The 18,072-nt window shown below is 40.0% G+C and overlaps 1 protein-coding gene across 1 annotated transcript; it reads right to left on the bottom strand.

Moving 5' to 3' along the window:
• Positions 1–711: 711 nt before the first annotated feature.
• On the bottom strand, positions 712–14,097 carry LOC103351983 (cancer/testis antigen 55). The gene is made up of 5 exons (XM_017349691.3): positions 13,788–14,097; positions 12,265–12,428; positions 5,860–6,004; positions 1,990–2,102; positions 712–1,099 (listed from the first exon to the last, which is right to left on the bottom strand). Exons 1-5 carry the CDS (start codon positions 13,876–13,878, stop codon positions 914–916), a joined length of 699 nt encoding a protein of 232 aa, XP_017205180.2. The 5' UTR covers positions 13,879–14,097; the 3' UTR covers positions 712–913.
• Between the last annotated feature and the right edge of the window lie 3,975 nt (positions 14,098–18,072).

The following is an 18,072-nucleotide window of genomic DNA, read 5'->3' as shown; positions in this document are numbered from 1 at the left end:
TAAAAAATCTTACAGAGATAGCTGACATTCTCTTTTCCTCATTAAATTTTGGAGGTCTGCTGTGGAATTCTTCTGCACTTTCACAAATCTTACACTCTTCCACGGACAGACATCCAATACCTAATAATTGTTCTAATTGTGGAGTATAGGCAATAGCTTGAGTATGGGAGGCTGACAGTGTACATGAGAAGAGCCTAGCAGTGAAATTATGACTGTGATGATACTGTAGGGCTAATTTCCCAGCAAAACTCTAAATGGTATATCAACGACCCAGTAGAGAAAACTGTATTGAGTTTTATAGAAATTGCATTTAGTAGGCATAAGAAATGTGAACCAAAGCATAACGGTATTGACAGTTTCAAGGAACATATCAGATGTTGCTGGATAACTCCTCTGAAATTTTGGAAAGGCAATATGCACATGACCCTGAAATCTTCAAACTAGATACCCAGAAAATAAGCTACAGAAAGCAAAAGTGTTCTTTGGTCTCCGAAAACAACATCTAGTAGATATGGGAAAACTTTGTAAAAAAAGGAAAATTAAGAACAAGGCAAAACTGCTGGCAGCAGCATAACCAGGCAAACTATAAGGAAGACTGATATGTAAAATAAGGGTCCTGAGAAGGAAAACACCATGCAAATTAACTGAAACCAAATGCCTCTGATACAAACTGAGAAGCAGCAGTGAAGGTCATTAGGATGAAGAGGAAAATGCCTTTAATAATGAAAAACGATGAACATTTTCAGGAACACAGAATTCATTAACCTAACATGCTCAGCATTTGAAAATGTAAGAAATAAGTACTTAGGTCTACTAGTTGTTTTTTTTTTTTTTTCAAAACACACTTGTACTGTGCCCTGTGTTACCTATAGAATAAAGGATACAAAGAAAATAACCAAGTTGTGTTTTTAGTCTATTCACATGGGGTAATAAGGACTGCTCTGCAAATATAGCCTGCATGAACACTTTCCACTACGACAGCATTGACGACATCATGGATTTGAGGCATGTATCCATCAGGAAGTTTCACAGAATCCAAGGTGAAGAAGGTTGTATGATCTATCACCCCATTTCTTCCATGTACACTAGTAATGCGCACCTGTGGAGGTAAATGATGGAAATGACTATGTAAAGGTATCATACATGAAACTTGCTTGCACCTCCCTCTGGCTCTCAGCTGTACGTCACTCCATGCCTACCAAGGATTCTCAACTTACTTAGTAAATGGTGATCACCTGTTTGCTTTGTGAACACATGTATGCCTAGACTCCACCTCACCCCAAATAAATCTGAATCTCTGGGAAGGGTGCCTATGTCTCTGCTGACAACCCCTGTGATAAGCATTGCTCAGAGTCCATAAATTCTAAAAGTTAATGTTCAGAGAGTCAAGGAGACTATAATTTTCCCTACTTTCTCTGTCACATTCTGAGATCATTATTTCACCTGCACCATTGTTCAAACTGAGCTTTCTTGTATTCTCAGCTTCCACTACTCATCAAATCACACCTAAGCCTTACTGGTGAACACAAATACCACCACCCACTCCATCCATTTTTTTCCAAATAGTCTCTAAAGTGTGACTTGTTTTCTGCATTTGTTCTCAGAACACTGCATTACTTCTTTTTTTAACTTTTATTTAGTAAATATAAATTTCCAAAGTACAGCTTATGAATTACAATGGCTTCCTCCCCATAAATTCCCTCCCACCCACAACCCTCCCAGCTCCTGCTCCCTCTCCCATTCCATTCACATTAAGATTCATTTTCAATTATCTTTATATACAGAAGATCAATTTAGTGTATATTAACTAAAGGGCATACTTTAAATAAAACATTTTTGATAAGGACATAGGCTGGTCTTTGGAACAAAGATATTTTGTTTTAGGTTTCCCAATCCACCCAACAGAATCCTGAGCAGCAGAAATGATTAGTCCAAAAAATAAAAGGATAAACAGAAACAAACGACAAAGGCAGTATTGAAATCACTTACCTCACGCACGTGCCTCTGTCCTCGAGGCTTCACTGAGAGGACCTTTCTGCTCTGTGTGTCTGGCAGGCTAGAAAACACAACTTGCACGCAGTCCCGTGGATAAGGATCAAAATCTAAATCAGCGAAGGAGAGAAATGAAGTGGACATTGCTATTAGATTTGTTGATGTTGCATTTCACAAATGCTCTCAGGTTGTAATACCCAAAAGTAGTTCCTATTGCATTTGAGGCATATTCTTGATATTTTAAAGCAGTTAGTTATCCTATAAATTGTCCTGTCCAAAACGAAGTTTATCATGCTTTAGACAATGATTCTCCTGTACTGATGTAGCAAGGTCTGATGGGGGAAACCTGTCAACAACTGAACATTACACACAGGCAATCGTTTTGGGAGTAGCCCAGGATGTATTAAACAATCACAACTCTTCCACGAGAGGCAACCAAGTACAAAGGTAAAAGCAAAAGCCTAAAGCAGGATACCTGGGTTCAGCACTTACTCACTTTGCAACCATATGAAGGTGCTCATTCTCTGTGCTATGGTCAGCCTCTGAAAACTGAGAAGCCTAGCAGCACTTACCACAGAGTTTCAGGGGCAATTAGTCAATCACTATAAAACTCATACAATACTGTCAGGCACAAATCCACAGAAAGAAATGTTGATTGCTATCGGCAGTAGCATTAGCAGGAGGACACAGTGCAGTACAAAATTTGATATTAACTTCTCAGGTGTTTTGGACAAGGGATGGATTCTATATTTTTATACTGTATAGTTATAAATGAATATTTACAGGTGGTTTACAATAAGGCAAGAGTGAGTCTCAAGATACCAGGTACTAGGGAATATTTAGAGACAACATAATTTTCAAACATTGCTACTGGAAGAGTGAATTGACACAACCATGTCAGGTAGCTAGCGATATCTACTAAATCTCAATACTTCTGTACACTATGACCCAGTATTTCTTAGTACTTTCATAGTCCTTTCCTTGTCCTTCCTTAGTTCCATGACAGTTAATTTTAGAAGAATCCACATCATGCACTGAATCCCTGGCCTGTTGCACTCTCTTTTATTTTTCCTATATTTATTCCTTTTGTGGGGCTTTATATGATAAGCTGAAAACTCCAAAATGTATGCACTTGCAGCTCCAGTTAACCTCAGATTCATGGATCCAAATCCTTAATCAAATTATTAAATCCAAAGCTGAACTTCTGCTATTCTTCTCATGTACCCCTGTTTGCTCCTCAGTCTTTCCAAATCTGAAAAACTGGAAATTCTTCCCTTACCACTGCTCAGATAACTTTAATCCTCAACTCTTATTTATGTCATTCCAAATATTCAATGCATCAGCAAAGACATCCATCTAACTTACCTTTAAAGTACGTCCAGAACCAAACCTATCTGTGGGGAGCAATCCGGACTAGACTAAGTTACTGGAATTAAGACTTATTCTATGCATCTGCTCTCCCACAATATGGCGCTGGGAGAGAAGTAAACAGCTTCCGCACAGCTGCCTCCAGTTCAACCAATTAACTGTAGGACTTGCTCCTGATTGGAGAGCAGCGTACTCGGCGTGTGGGCAGCCGAGTTGGGATTGGCAGAGAAGGACTATAAAGGAGGAGAGAAACGGCATGCACCGGGTAACATCTATGGGGAACATCTAGCTGAAGGAACACCCGTGCAGCCCCCGAGAAAGCCGGCCGGCGGTGTGCCGCTCCCCTGCGGAAGTGGGGAATGCGGCCAGGGGGAACTGCCCTTCCACGGAGGTGGAAGGGATAGTAGCCAACCCGGGAAGAACCAGCAGCAAACCCGGGGAGGGCCGAGCAGACGAAAGAACAGCGCAGGGTCTAGTGTCGTTCCCCCACGAAGACGGGGAGCGACACCTATCCTTAACAGCCAGCCTCCACTTCTACATCACCTTACCCAAATGCCAATAATCACTCACCAGGTCTGTTGTGTTAGACTCTTATCTTTCTGTATCCATAGAGCCTATTCACAAAGCCACAGCTAACTTTAACATCTTAAAAAAATTCACCTTGGCCGGCGCCGCAGCTCACTAGGCTAATCCTCCGCCTTGCGGCGCCGGCACACCGGGTTCTAGTCCCCGTCGGGGCGCTGGATTCTGTCCCGGTTGCCCCTCTTACAGGCCAGCTCTCTGCTGTGGCCAGGGAGTGCAGTGGAGGATGGGCCAAGTGCTTGGGCCCTGCACCCCATGGGAGACCAGGATAAGTACCTGGTTCTTGCCACCAGATCAGCGCGGTGCGCCGGTCGCAGCGGCCATTGGAGGGTGAACCAACGGCAAAGGAAGATCTTTCTCTCTGTCTCTCTCTCACTGTCCACTCTGCCTGTCAAAAAAAAAATTCACCTCATATCTTGGTGTTAAATTAACGTTGACCTAACCAATCTCTGTATTTGTGTGATAAAGCATGTCCCAAATTCCCCTCTATACACAGTAAATTGCAAACCCCTCAAATGTGCAAGGAAGTTGTAACTTACCAAAGAGTATACTCTAGTAGGCAAGCAACTGAAACTCAGACAATGCCATGATGAAGGCTGCCAATATACACCCACATAAAGCAAAACCACAACTGTTTTTAATCAGGTAATCTCTCTACATCCCGTCTGTTATTTCCTGGTTATAAATACAGCTCATCCCACAGCAGGTAAGGGCATTTTGGACCATCTTTCAATGGGAATGCTGCCATACTTGGACGTTGTCCCTGTTTGAATAACCTTTAATAAGTTTAGTCTCTCAGGTTTTTTTTCCAACAAAAATTTTCTTTAAGATGCCCCCAAATTTAAAGCATTACAGTGACTTTTAAACCTTTTCAGTAAGGTCTTCCCTGGACAATATATCTGTAATTTTAACTCATTTGATATTAGATTTATATTTTTTCTTAAACTATGAATCAGAATTCTCATCCCTGGTGCTAATCATATTATCCATGGCAATCAAAGCTACCGATCTACAAAGAGACTTGCACAAAATTTCCTTTGCAATTTAATCTGTACTAGACAAAAGCTTCTAGCAGCTAACACGACCTTCAACAGGAGCATGGCAAAAACCATGATGTATTTGATATACTGGCATACTATACATACAACTACATAGATGTGTTCAAACACATTCTTTTTAGTGTAAAAAGTCTTACACAAAATATTATGTATGCTTGATTACATTATACAATATTCTCAAACAGTCAAATTAAATGTGTAGTGTGAACAAAACAGGACAGTATTTGGGAACAGGGACAGGTATTTACTGGGTGAAGGCATGAAAGTCATGATTAGGTGCAGCTGTGAATATCCAAAGAAATCTGTAACATTTCTAAACAAATATTTTATCTGAGTTGCTGGTACACATGCTGGAGTATTCAGGAGGCACTGAATAAACATTTCTCTATACTTTCAAATATATGGAAAAAACAAAAGAGTAGTAGGTCGATAGAATAATGTATCCATGGATGGCTATGTAATAGAACAAGTATAAGGAAATGTGAAAGGCAGAATTCAGGTGGTGGCTATGTGTTTGAACACTGTAAAATTATTTCAAATTTGCCCTATATTTGAAAAACTAGTTGAACATTATGGTTAGTAGGTGCATTAAGCCCGTGATTTTAAAATAAACAGAAAGAATGTTATTGCAACAATTAAAGAAAAAAAAGAGGGAAAATAATGGGGGAGGTGAGGGATGGAAGTATGGCTGTCTTCCTAGAGTTGTATCTATGAAATACATGAAATCAAAAACACCCTCATCAAATAAGTATATTCCAAATTTGACTCTGGAATTGAAACGTTTAACACATTTAATTAACAAGATTTTTAAAAAACCTAATCTCATCTAATTTTCAACTTTAAAAAATATGAACTGTACCTGTAGAAACAATATCCAAAGAGAAGTAACATGTATGATTACTGCAGTTAGCACCACCCATTCTAGAGCTAAGACAGCGCAATGAAACGCTCCTGTAGTACTCTCCTGGCCCATCATCGTGGGAGCTACGGCTGTGATCACCCGCCTGGAAAGCAAAGAAACAGTTACTTCACACACAGCCAAAGTTTAAAAGAAGCATATGCTGAAGTCATTGTTCAAGAAATACTTGAGGTAAGCATAACATACTTTGGTGTGTATATTTCAACTGACAAACACTTCACAGATATGAGTTCATAAAATAATGTCTGATTCATCATCTTTTTATTTCATTTATTATAGCAGTTCAGCAAGACTGTGCAGGGAGAAAAGAGTTCCCATAGACTTTCTTGCACCTCTAGTTTCCCCTATTATTAGCATCTTGCATTGGCACGGTACACTAATTACAACTGATGGTCCAATGACAGTTCATGATAAGGTCCATAGTTTATATTAGGTTCACTCTTTGTTTTGTACAAACACCTTTAAAATATGATGAAGAATGTTATTTGCTTAACTCAGCACTTTGTCATCCATGAGGGCTTTGAACTTACAATATTTGTTCTTTCCAATTTTTCCCATTCTAATGCATGATCATCGAAGCATAATCACTTAAAAATAGAAACAAATCTCTCTTGATCTTATTTCCCTTTCAGAATCAGTTCTTTCCTCCTCCTCACACCAAAAGATATTGAGCAAGTTGTCCATAAAACTAGGCAAAGCCTGGAAATCACCTTTATGTTCTCCACTAAGTGTATGCTGCTGCCTGAGCAAGCATAGTTCTACTTCCATGGTGGATAGATAGATGTGAAAGTCAGAGTATACTTGGAGACACTTACAGGAAGAGAATACAAAGGAAACAGGAACTCTGCCAAGTTGCCGGCCTGCAAAAGGGAAGGGGGAGCCAACATAAAAGACAGAGGGAGCCAAAATAAAATGCAGTCTTTAGAGGTGGGACTTATATTTTGTGAGTGAAGATTTAGCCATACTTAAATGCTGTTTTATCTTGTTGCTTAACAGAGGAAGAGTTTAAAATGACAACAAGAGAAGAGGCACTCAATAGCACAGAGGAGGGTGTGGACAAATAAAAGGAGAGGACATCGAAAACACTGGTACAGAGAATTGACCATAAGAGAAGGGACACTCTTTCCATTCTAACAGGACAGAAGGAGGCTGGGATAAGTAAAGATGCAGGAACACTTATAGATTTTGTCTTTGTAACAAACATCAAAATCAGAGACTTCACAAAATCTGAGCTCTGGGTAAAATGAACATAATTGCAAGGAAAAGTTTAATAAGTCACCCAACCCTATCCCTCAAGCAGTGGCTTGAGAGATGACTACTTTATGATCTTCATGGAATATTTAATTCTGACGAGGAATTTTGTAAAAAGTGAAGGAAAGCTCTTATTTTTATTTTTTAATTTATCTGCATACATTTCATAAATGTAACTTTAGGAACATAGTAATTATTCTGACCTTATCAGCCCTCACACCCACACTTCCCACCCTTCCTCCCCCTCCTTCTCCTATTCTCAGTCCTGTTTTTCACTAAGATCTATTTTCATCTAAGCTTATACATAGAAGATTAATTCTATTCTAGGTAAAGAGTTCAGCTCTTTGCATGAGGAAGACAAAAAAAAAGAAAGAAGAAAGAGAGAGAGAGAGAGGGAGAGAGAGAGAGAAACTAAAAAGAGAAAAACATAAAAAAAAGAACAAAAGCTGTTCCTCAACAGTCCAGACAAGGGCTGTTCAAAGTCACTGCATCTTAATGGTAACTTTACTTTTTTTTATTTTTTAGAAAATTATCTTTAAAGAGGGACCCAAGAATGATACATCTTTTGCAAGCACTTAGACATAACTGTAATTTATATGACAAAAGAATATTCTCTACTTAATACACTAAAATGAAGTAATTCTTTGATTACAAATTTTACTATTAAGTCCCATAATACAACTCTTTGAGGACAGAGGTCCTGCATGGCAAGTTAGTGCACAGTGACTCGTGTTGTTTATTTAACAATTAACAGTCTTATGCATGATGTCAGTAATCACCCGAGGCTCTCATTTTTCTATGAATCCAGTGTAACAGAGATCCCAAAAGCCAATAAAAATAGCATAAGGATAGATAACTAAAAATCAACTTAAGTTATGGAAATGAGGAAATCTAACTAAAAAATAAGCAAGCAAATTTAGCAGGACATTACAAGAATTATTAATTATAACCAAATGTGAATAATTCCACAAAACCAAATGGGCCTAATTCTAAAAAAATGAGATGTACTTTCTCCATATTAATATCAGTAAATATCAATTAAAAATCCCAACCTGGGTTGAATATTCATTTTCACTATATTTTCTAGATATTATGATTATCCTTTAAGATACTGAATTACACAATCTCTTATTAAACATCAGAGAAATTGTATTTATTGATTTTGTGGTAATCTATAGAAGAGGAATGGAGGTACGTGTACTTGTTTAATCCATGCAATACTGATTAAACAAAGAACAAAGAACTGCCATTTAGGAAAATTCCACATCTTTCATTATGAAAAGGAAGTAAATACGAACCAATATTGCCAAATTAAAAGTAGTATAGGGGCCGGCGCTGTGGCATAGCAGGTAAAGTCGCCACCTGCACTGCCAGCATCCCATGTGGGCGTTGGTTTGAGTCCCGGCTGCTGCACTTCTGATCCAGCTCTCTGCTATGGCCTGGGAAAGCAATGGAAGACATCCCATATCCTTGGGCCCCTGTAGTAGCGTGGGAAACCCAGGGAAGTCTCCTGGCTCCTGGCTTCAGATCAGCACAGTTCTGGCCTTTGTTGCCAATTGGGGAGTGAACCAGCAGATGGAAGACCTCTCTCTCTCTCTCTTCTTTTCCTTCTCTATGTAACTCTGACTTTCAAATAAATAAATAAATCTTTTAAAAATTTATTTATTTATTTTTATTTTTTTGACAGGCAGAGTGGACAGTGAGAGAGAGAGACAGAGAGAAAGGTCTTCCTTTTCTGTTGATTCACCCCACCAATGGCTGCTGGGGCCAGTGCACTGCAGCCGGCACACCACGCTGATCCGAAGCCAGGAGCCAGGTGCTTCTCCTGGTCTCCCATGAGGGTGCAGGGCCCAAGGACGTGGGCCATCCTCCACTGCACTCCGGGCCTGGAATGGAGAGCTGGACTGGAAGAGGAGCAACCGGGACTAGAACCCAGTGTGCCAATGCTGCAGGCGGAGGATTAGCTTATTGAGCCACGGCGCTGGCCCAAATAAATCTTTTTAAAAATAGTATAAGAACGTTATAAGTTATTATGCAAAATTTCCAAATGCTCCCAATAACAGCACTGTTAATTCTTAAAGTATAAGCCATAAAAGAGTCCCATGTCTGAAGAGTAATAATTGTTCAGGAGGGCATAAAGGATTATTTTATTTTTTATTTTATATTCTTCTAGACTTTGAATTATTTACCTATGGCTTTATGTGTAAATAAAACTGATCACATTTACTGAAAGCTGATATCAAGCATTCAATTGATAGTTGCTATTTTAATAATAATATTAAAGTATATCTAAATCATTTTTAAAAGATTCAACATGATCTATCACATTATGTAACATGAACTAATACTGTAGTATGCAGTAAGATTTAACTAATTTGAAAATAAAACATATAATGATTTTAAGTTATCCTTAAAAAGTTTATCTTAAAAATCTAAATAAGTAATTAAAATAAAATGTATAATGATAGCAGAACACAAATATTAACAGTCTGAGAAATATACTTGGGAAACTTAAAAAAAACCTCGTCGGAGAAATGCACAAAACAATTCAAAACCATACAAGATGAAAAATGTGCCTGTTGGAAAAAAAGACAATTAACCTGATGTTATTTCTCCCCAAATTAAATGTACAAAATCAAAGCCATTCCCCCAAAAAGTCAAGGGGTATTGTTCGTGTTGGGAGTGGAAGAACCAAATACAAGGATTTTTGTTTGTTTTTAATGATACAGAAAAGCCAAGAATACAAAGGGCCAAGAAAGGTCCAAATACATTTGATAGGGAAACAAAGATCCGAAACACTGAAAGAAATATGCTCTAATGCTTCAGTGATTCAAACATTTAATTGTATCTTTCAGGACAAGATGACACAATCCAAGGAGTATGATAGGATGTCCCCACAGTTTCAAATTCTTGTGAGATTGTAGTGACGATACAAGGGAAATTTCAACTTAATACAGGACAAATGTAGTGCCGCATTAAAAGTATGGGGATAGCAATACAAAAATTAGCAAAACAAAATCTGTAATCTTTTCTCAGTGGCTACACCTAAATCCATTACAGAAAGGCTGAGTATTTAGATGTGAACAAATAAATAATTTTGAGAGTAAAACAAAAATAATAATTCTGTGAATTATGCAGTGCAATGGGTATCTGTAAAGACACTTATTGAGCTTAAAAGTCATATGGATAAGACAGACACATTTATAGTATTTAAAAAATAAACTCCATGAAACAAAATTGAAATATGATCTTGGATAAATATTTGCAAAAGGGTCATGCCATCAATTTCCTATTAAACTTCCAATTTTCCCATATTAAAACACCTCTAATTTCCCCAATAAATAAATAACTCTGGAAAGGAAAGCTATTCCATACTGACAGTTTGAAATGTATGATTATGAGACTTTTTATTTCCTAGATTACTAATGAGTTCCAAGATTGACAATATTTCCATTCTTGGCAATACTGGCAACCAGGCAGTCTCACAGTCTGCTACTGACAGTGTAAATCAGTACAATATATTTGAATCATCATTTAATTATACCCATTAAAGTGACAAATACATTAACATAAGTGATACTCCAGAACTGAAGATTCCCTAGATATCACTGATTTATACTTATTTTACTTTTCTTTATCAACTGTGTTTCTTTTTTACAGTTGATTTTTTGAAGATTTATTTTATTTGAAAGACAGAGCTACAGGAGTTACAGAGAGAGGTAGAGATGGGGAGAGAGAGAGGTTTTTCATCTGCTGGTTCACTCCTCAAATGGTTACAACAACCGGAGCTGAGCAGATACGAAGCCAGGAGCCAGGAGCTTCCTCTGGGTATCCCACACAAGTGCAAGGGCCCAAGCACGTGGACCATCCTCTGGTGTGTTACCAGGCACATCAACAGGGAGCTGGATCAGAAGTGGAACAGCCAGGACTCAAACCAGCATCCATATGGGATGCTGCCGCTGAAAGAGAAGGGATTTAACCCACTGCACCACAGTACTGGCCCTGATTTATACTTATTTTAAAGCTTATAAATAAAATAAATCTTTAAAAAGGGGATGGGGGCGGAGCTGTGGTGCAGTGGGTTAAAGCCCTCGCCTGAAGCACCGGCATCCCATATGGGTGCCGGTTCTAGTCCTAGCTGCTCCTCTTCTGATCCAGCTCTCTGCTGTGGCATGGGGAAGCAGTAGAAGATGGCTCAAGTCCTTGGTCCCCTGCACCCGCATAGGAGACCCGGAAGAAGCTCCTGGCTCCTAGCTTTGGATTGGCGCAGCTCCGGCCCGTTGTGGCCATCTGTGGAGTGAACCAGCAGATGGAAGACCTCTCTCTGTCTCTACCTCTCTCTGTAACTCTTTCAAATAAATAAAATAGATCTTTATAAAAACTGAAGAATCTTATGAAGGATTAATTATATTTCAAAAAAGATTTTAAAAAATAATTATTAATATGTGGTGGCCAGCGTTGTAGCATAGCAGGTAAAACACTGACGCCAGCATCCCATAAAGGTGACAATTTGTGTCCTCATTGCTCCACATCAAATGCTTCTCCCTGCTAATCCCCTTGGGAAAGCACCGAAGATGGAAAAAGTGTTTGGGGCCCTTCACTCACATCGAAGACCCAAATAAATCTCCTGGCTCCTGGGTTTGTCCTAGCCCAGTCCTGGCTGTTGCAGCCATCTGGGGAGTGAACCAGCAAATCAAAGATATCTCTTGCTCTCTCCCCCTCCCTCTCTTACTCTTATTTTTCAAATAAATAAATGCATCTGTAAAAAAGTTAATAGCATGCACATTTGTTCACCTTGCAACTAACTGTACTTCAGCAAGTTCAGAGATCTCAGGATAGTACAGACTTGAATAATAGTAATTGTTAATCAAAATTTTAAATGCTGATATATAGATGTATACTTTAGAACAAAGAAACTGCTACAAAGATAGAAAAAATATCGTAAACAAAATGATTTATTAGTCTTCCAATTCCATCTACAAATATTATACCAGGGTACCCCAGAGAGGCTGGAAATAGTTATTCTGAGTGCATCCCCGGGAATAAAGATGATCCCCAAACACACATCATTCTTACACTGATGGCTTAAAATACCTGAGCTGTTCCATCTCCTTCCACAACAGGAGTAATGTTCTGCCTAGTGCTCAGAGGTACACGGCCAGACACATCAGTAACAAGGAAGATAGATGCAGCAGAGAGGCCACGATCAGCACAGGCACTTGCCACTGCACCCTGCAGAGCTGTCAGATCAGTGTTACCTATGAGACAAGCAAACAAAAGCTTTCATGAATTACTCTCAAAGCAAACACACATTACACATAAGCCCCATAGAGGAAACTGTGGGAGGCAATTATCTAAAACTAGAAATACAGTGGGTTGGAGTTGAGATGCAGATGACAGTACCAGTAGAACACAGTGATTAGTGTACAGGATGCTGGAGGCAGAGTGCTTAGGTGGAAATACCAGTTCCACCATTTCTCTGTAGAGCACAGTAGCTCAATACTCAAGCCAGTGTATTTGCAGGGTTAAGAGCACAGACTCTAGAGCCAGACTGTGTGGAACTGAATCACAGCTGCCATGTGTGCAACAGGGGGAACACTAGTTAATCTCTCTAAACATGTTTTCATTTGTAAAACCAGGATATTAACAACGTTTACCTTTGTGGACTATTATAAATATTAATCATCACACATGTAAACTGCTTAGAATAATAAATGTCTCCCACAGATTAGTATGTTATTTGTATTTACTTCTAGAGAGTTTTTAAGCATTCATTATTTCTGTGTAGTTTCATCATCCTCAACAGCAGCAGTAGTATGTGGAAATCCTGAAATATCTCACCATATAAAATACATAGAGATATCTGGAATTAAGTTACACTCAAATGTGAATCAGACTCATCTGGATTTATTTTGGTGCCTGAACCAACAGAGGTAAATAAGCCTCAGTTTGGGATTTGAAGCCAGAATTTTCAAAGCTTCAACTGTGAACCACATTAACTTAAGTATTTCCAAAAAGACAGGCATATGTGCTTGTGATGCAGCACATGATGACTCCGTACTTGCCTCCCTGCCAAGCACCCCACCTGAGAGATCTAGATGGAGTTCCTCACTCCTGTCCTTGGCCTGGACTTGCCCCTGCTGTGTTGGCCATTTGAGAAGTGAACCAATAGATGGATGTTCGGTTTGTCCCTTTATCTCTCTTACTATACTTTTCAAATACACACACACACACACACACACACACAAGAGCTAATCGTTAAAAATAATAATCTTGCTTTTTTCCACGAAAGCAAGATCCTTGATATGGATATCAAAAGAGGAATCTGTTACACAGTCACACAGCTTCTATGTAAGGTAATTTTCACAATTTTTGTAGAGTATCAGGGCATGTCTCTGCCTACGCCATCGCTGCGGAAAGCTCCTGGCAGTAACTAGATACTTACCGCAGACAACGGCACTAACGCCAATTTGCAACGCTTCCATTCCCCCACCTCCAACACAAGATGGTGCCTGCCATTGCTCTCAGAGTTCCTTAAAGCCCCTGAGAACCTCACACAAGCGGTGGGGCACAGCCCTATGGGTAGGTCCCTTGTGGGGAGGCAACAGGATAGGTACCTTCTAGAAGTCTCCATGGCGGCGCAATCTCTGCCTCCTGGTCTTCGCTCTCCTCCAAGAAGACAAGATTCATGGACACAAGCCGGAACATGGTTCTTCTGTTACACGGCCTAGGCACCGCGTCACAGTAAGAAAGAGACCTATTTCCGTCGGGATTTCTGCCTCCTAGCGTCTGCAGTCACAGTACCTACTCGCGGCCACACCTCTTTCTCCTCTGCTTGGCCCAACCTCTAGTCAAGACCCCTTTACCGGAAGTGGGAACAGTGTTCGAGAGCTTTCTTGGGTCTTGTGCCCACCCACCAGCCAGTGAGGGCGAAATGGGCTCTGAGGAAGCCAATACCAGGGCGTTGCTGGGCAGGACTTCCTGGGCCCTCCCACCGCAGGCTAGAGGGGAAGAGGAAATGGTACGCCAACAGGAAGTCAATTCCACTTGGATCCCTGTTCAAGTTGTAGGGTATAGCATGTCGCCCGTGGGATTCTGCAGGGAAGTAATTGGAAGGGGAAGTAACAGCCAGCCGAGAATGGAGGTGGGCTTCTGTTACAAGAATTTGGAGTTGGTTCTTTGTCTCACGGAGATGAATAATTATGACGGGGACAATGAGGGGGAGCAAAATGTAAAGCTTTTTTGAAAGATACATTGTATAGAAAATTGCAGAGAATTGAGAAGCAAGACTCCTTTCACCTAGGAGGAGCACCCAAAAAGAGGAGTCTATTTTACTTAATTTTATGCTTGGCATGAGGCAGAAGTCAACTTTGTTATTAGGCCTGTGGATATTCAGGGGTCCCAGCACCATTTCTTTGAAAACACTATGCTTTTGTTCATGTAAATCAGTTGACCCAAGAAGAGTTTACAGGTGTACAGGTTTATCCTTTTGCTAGTACCAAATGGTCTTGTTTATATTCTTTGTATTAAATGTTAAGTTACAAAATGTGAGTAATTAAAGTTTGCTCTGTGTTATGATTCTATGCTGGGTGTTTAGTATTTCCTCACGAATTTTAGGACCAGCACATCGATTTCTAAGAAAGTAAGTCTGAGATTTTAATGGAACTTATGTCGAATCTAATGTTCTATTTGGGGAAGACAGTCATTTTAATTCTATATACAGGAGATACATTTTCATTCATTTAGGTTATTGTTAATTTCTTGTTTAAAAAGGATTTATTTTATTTATTTGAAAGACAATGTTACATAAAGAGGTACAGACAGGTCTTCCATCAGCTGGTTCATCCACCAAATGGGTGCAACAGCTGGAGCTGGGCTTATCCAAAGCCAGGAGCCAGGAGCTTCTTCTGGGTCTCCCATTCGGGCGCAGGGGCCCAAGGACTTGGGCCATCTTTTGCTTTCCTAGGCCATTAACAGGGAGCTAGATCAGAAGTGCAGCAGCTGGGACTTGAACTGGCACCCTTTTGGGATGCCAGCGCTGCAGGCAGGGGCTTTAACCCACTATGCCACAGCACCGGCCCCATTGTCTTTAATTTCTGCCACCTGTTTTAGTTATCAGATTATATGTTCTTCTTTTTTATTAAATTATTCATATTGTATCTGATTAATGTTATTAGAAATTGAATTGTTCTCTTGATTTCCCTTTCATATTGTTCATTTCTGATGTATAGTCATACAATTGAATTTTATTTGTTGATCTAAAAGCCTGATACCTTGTTACACTCACGTATTAGTTCCAACATTTTAACATATTCCTTATTATTTTCTATATACAAGATGAGGTCATGTGAAAATATTGTCTTAATTTATCCTTCTCAATGCAGATACCTTTTGTTTTCTTTCCTTGCCTAAATGCACTGGCCAGAACCTCTGCAACGGTGATGAACAGGTGTGGCAAAATCAAATACTTTGTCTTGTTCCTGATCTTAAGGGCTATACATTTTTTCATGTTAGCTCTTTGTGTTCTTCAGTACCATCTATCACATTGGGAAAGTTCTAATCTCAGGATCATGTCATGAAAGGGAGTTGGTTTAAGTCATTTTTTTCTATTTGATTATCATGGTTTTTTTGGAATTTATATGAATAATAGCTGTCAAGTGAGGATTGTTTGGTTTATTGTAAAATATTTAACCAATCTGTGTTCTTAGGATAAATTCCACTGAGTTTTTATGAGCTGAATCGTGTTTCACCAAAACTCCTATGTTGAAGCCCTAACACCCGACTTCTGATAATGTGACCGCATTTTGGAGATTTATCTTTAAGTCTTTAAGGAGGTAATTTTTGGGATTTGTAAGAAATCATGCAAATTGTAAAATTAGGGGGTGGGGCTTTACAACAACCTCGGATACTTGCATCCCATACTGGGGAGTTTGAATCCAATTTCTAGTTAATCTTCTAAATACAGTTCTTGATAATGCACACCCTGGAAGGCAGTGGTGTAGGTTCAAACGAATGGGTTCTTTCTACCCACATGGGAGACCTCTGTTGAGTTTCCAGCTCCAAGCTTCAACTCAGCACTAGCACAGCCAGTGTGGACTTGTGAACCAGGGTGATGGAATACCTCCTCTCCCTTAATGTGGTAATACCCTAGCACACTGTTCTGCAATAAAAAGAATGAGCATTGTTTCTCAGAAGAGCATGGACGAATCTCCCCAGGAGAGTTCCATGTTGCAAAAGGGAAAATCCTGGGGCCAGCGCTATGGCATAGTGGGTAAAGCTTCCGCCTGCAGTGCCAGCATCCCATATGGGCGCCGGTTTGAGTCTTGGCTGCTCCACTTCCAATCCAGCTCTCTGTTGTGGCCTGGGGAAGCAGTAGAAGATGGCCTAAGTGTTTGGGCTCCTGCACCCACGTGGGAGACCTAGAAGTAGCTCCTGGCTCCTGGCTTCAGATCGGTGTAGCTCTGGCCATTGTGGCCAATTGGGGAATGAACCAGTGGATGGAAAACCTCTCTCTCCTTCTCTCTCTGCCTCTCCTCTCTCTGTGTAACTGACTTTCAAATAAATTAAATAAATCTTTAAAAAAGGGAAAATCCCCAAACAATGCATACATCATATAAAACATGATTAATATGACAATTTTATGGAAGTTGAGGCCAAGTGAGCAGTTATCTGGGGCAAGGGATGCGAGCACAGGTAGCAGAGGTAGATAGGATGGAGTTGGGTGAAGTTGGAAATCATCATTGGATGCAGTGCTCACTTTGATGAATTGCTTTGAAACTACACTGTGTCATGGTCAACATCTGCATGTGATGTTTTACAATAGTTTTCAAGATGTTGCCAACAGGGGAAACTAGACAAAGGGAAAAGTAACAACTGTGTTTTCACCATGGGTCATTCTACACTGATGTCATATTTACAAGTTTGAACTGTAAAAGGATTCTGGAAAGAGATCCTCCTGCCCCAGATCAATGCAGTCCAGCATTTCTCAAAGCTTCCAACCTCATTAAAGGAACTCGATCTAGAAATTGTGTTCTTTTATCAGGTGTTCCCAGTAGTGGAGGTGTCAACCAGGTCATTTTAAAGCCAATTTCCTCCCAAGTGCCCAGCTGTCTGAACCCTGCCCAACTTCATGCAGTCTTCAGGTCTTTTCAGTAGCTGAAGCCCAGTAGCTAATGCAGCCAGCCGGGGTTGAGGACCTCTGTCAATACCCTCCAGCCCCAACTGGGAGCACAGAATATATCATGATTTTTCCTGAAGAAAAGGCTCTTCTAAGAGCACTTGCTCCCAGAACATGGTTTATAATCAGGTAACCAATGTGCCACATATTCCAACACTACAAGGCCAGAGAAGAGGATATTAGTATAAGCATCTGTGGGCAAAGCTTCAGGAGAAAATAATGGCATACCATTTTGTGAACAACAGCAGAAAGAGATGACTTAAAAGTGAGCTATTTTTGATGCCCAGTTCATGAAAGACAATGTGTGTAGCACATTCTGTGGGGAAAAAGGCTGTTCTAGAGCACACCTACCCCATGAGTCCACTGATGTCTTTAACCTGTTCCCTCCCGACTTGCCAAATCTTATGGTCCTTATCACCAGCTTAGCTAACCTGGTGCCCTGAGGGCAGTGACCACAAACTTGTGTACAAACTGGATTTCCATATGCACAATTACCTGGGATCCAGCTCTGCAGACATGACAGACTACTGAACAAAATGTAACAGTTGACTAAGTGTAAGCTATGTGACTACCAGCAATGGGATTACAGTGTACATGCTGCTCTCTGCAGAGTACTGCAATGTACTCCGGAAGGGCATTTTAACTAAAGAATGTGGCCCACACAGCTGTACTAAGTTGCCAAAAATCACATACAGCAAGTAAGCAACACACCCAGGATTTGGATG

The sequence above is a fragment of the Oryctolagus cuniculus genome, chromosome X (assembly GCF_964237555.1).
Source record: "Oryctolagus cuniculus chromosome X, mOryCun1.1, whole genome shotgun sequence".
Lineage (NCBI taxonomy): Eukaryota > Metazoa > Chordata > Mammalia > Lagomorpha > Leporidae > Oryctolagus > Oryctolagus cuniculus.
The sequence above is the reverse complement of the archived record's forward strand: the minus strand, read 5'-3'. Positions and strand labels throughout refer to the sequence as shown.

Coding starts and splice junctions, on each gene's coding strand:
- LOC103351983 (XM_017349691.3), bottom strand. CDS start 13,878: ATGTTCCGGCTTGTGTCCATGAATCTTGTCTTCTTGGAGGAGAGCGAA. Junction 6,005..12,264: donor AAGGAGATGGAACAGCTCAG/GTATTTTAAGCC, acceptor TTTGCTTTCCAG/GCGGGTGATCACAGCCGTAG. Junction 2,103..5,859: donor TTTGGATATTGTTTCTACAG/GTACAGTTCATA, acceptor TCGCTGATTTAG/ATTTTGATCCTTATCCACGG.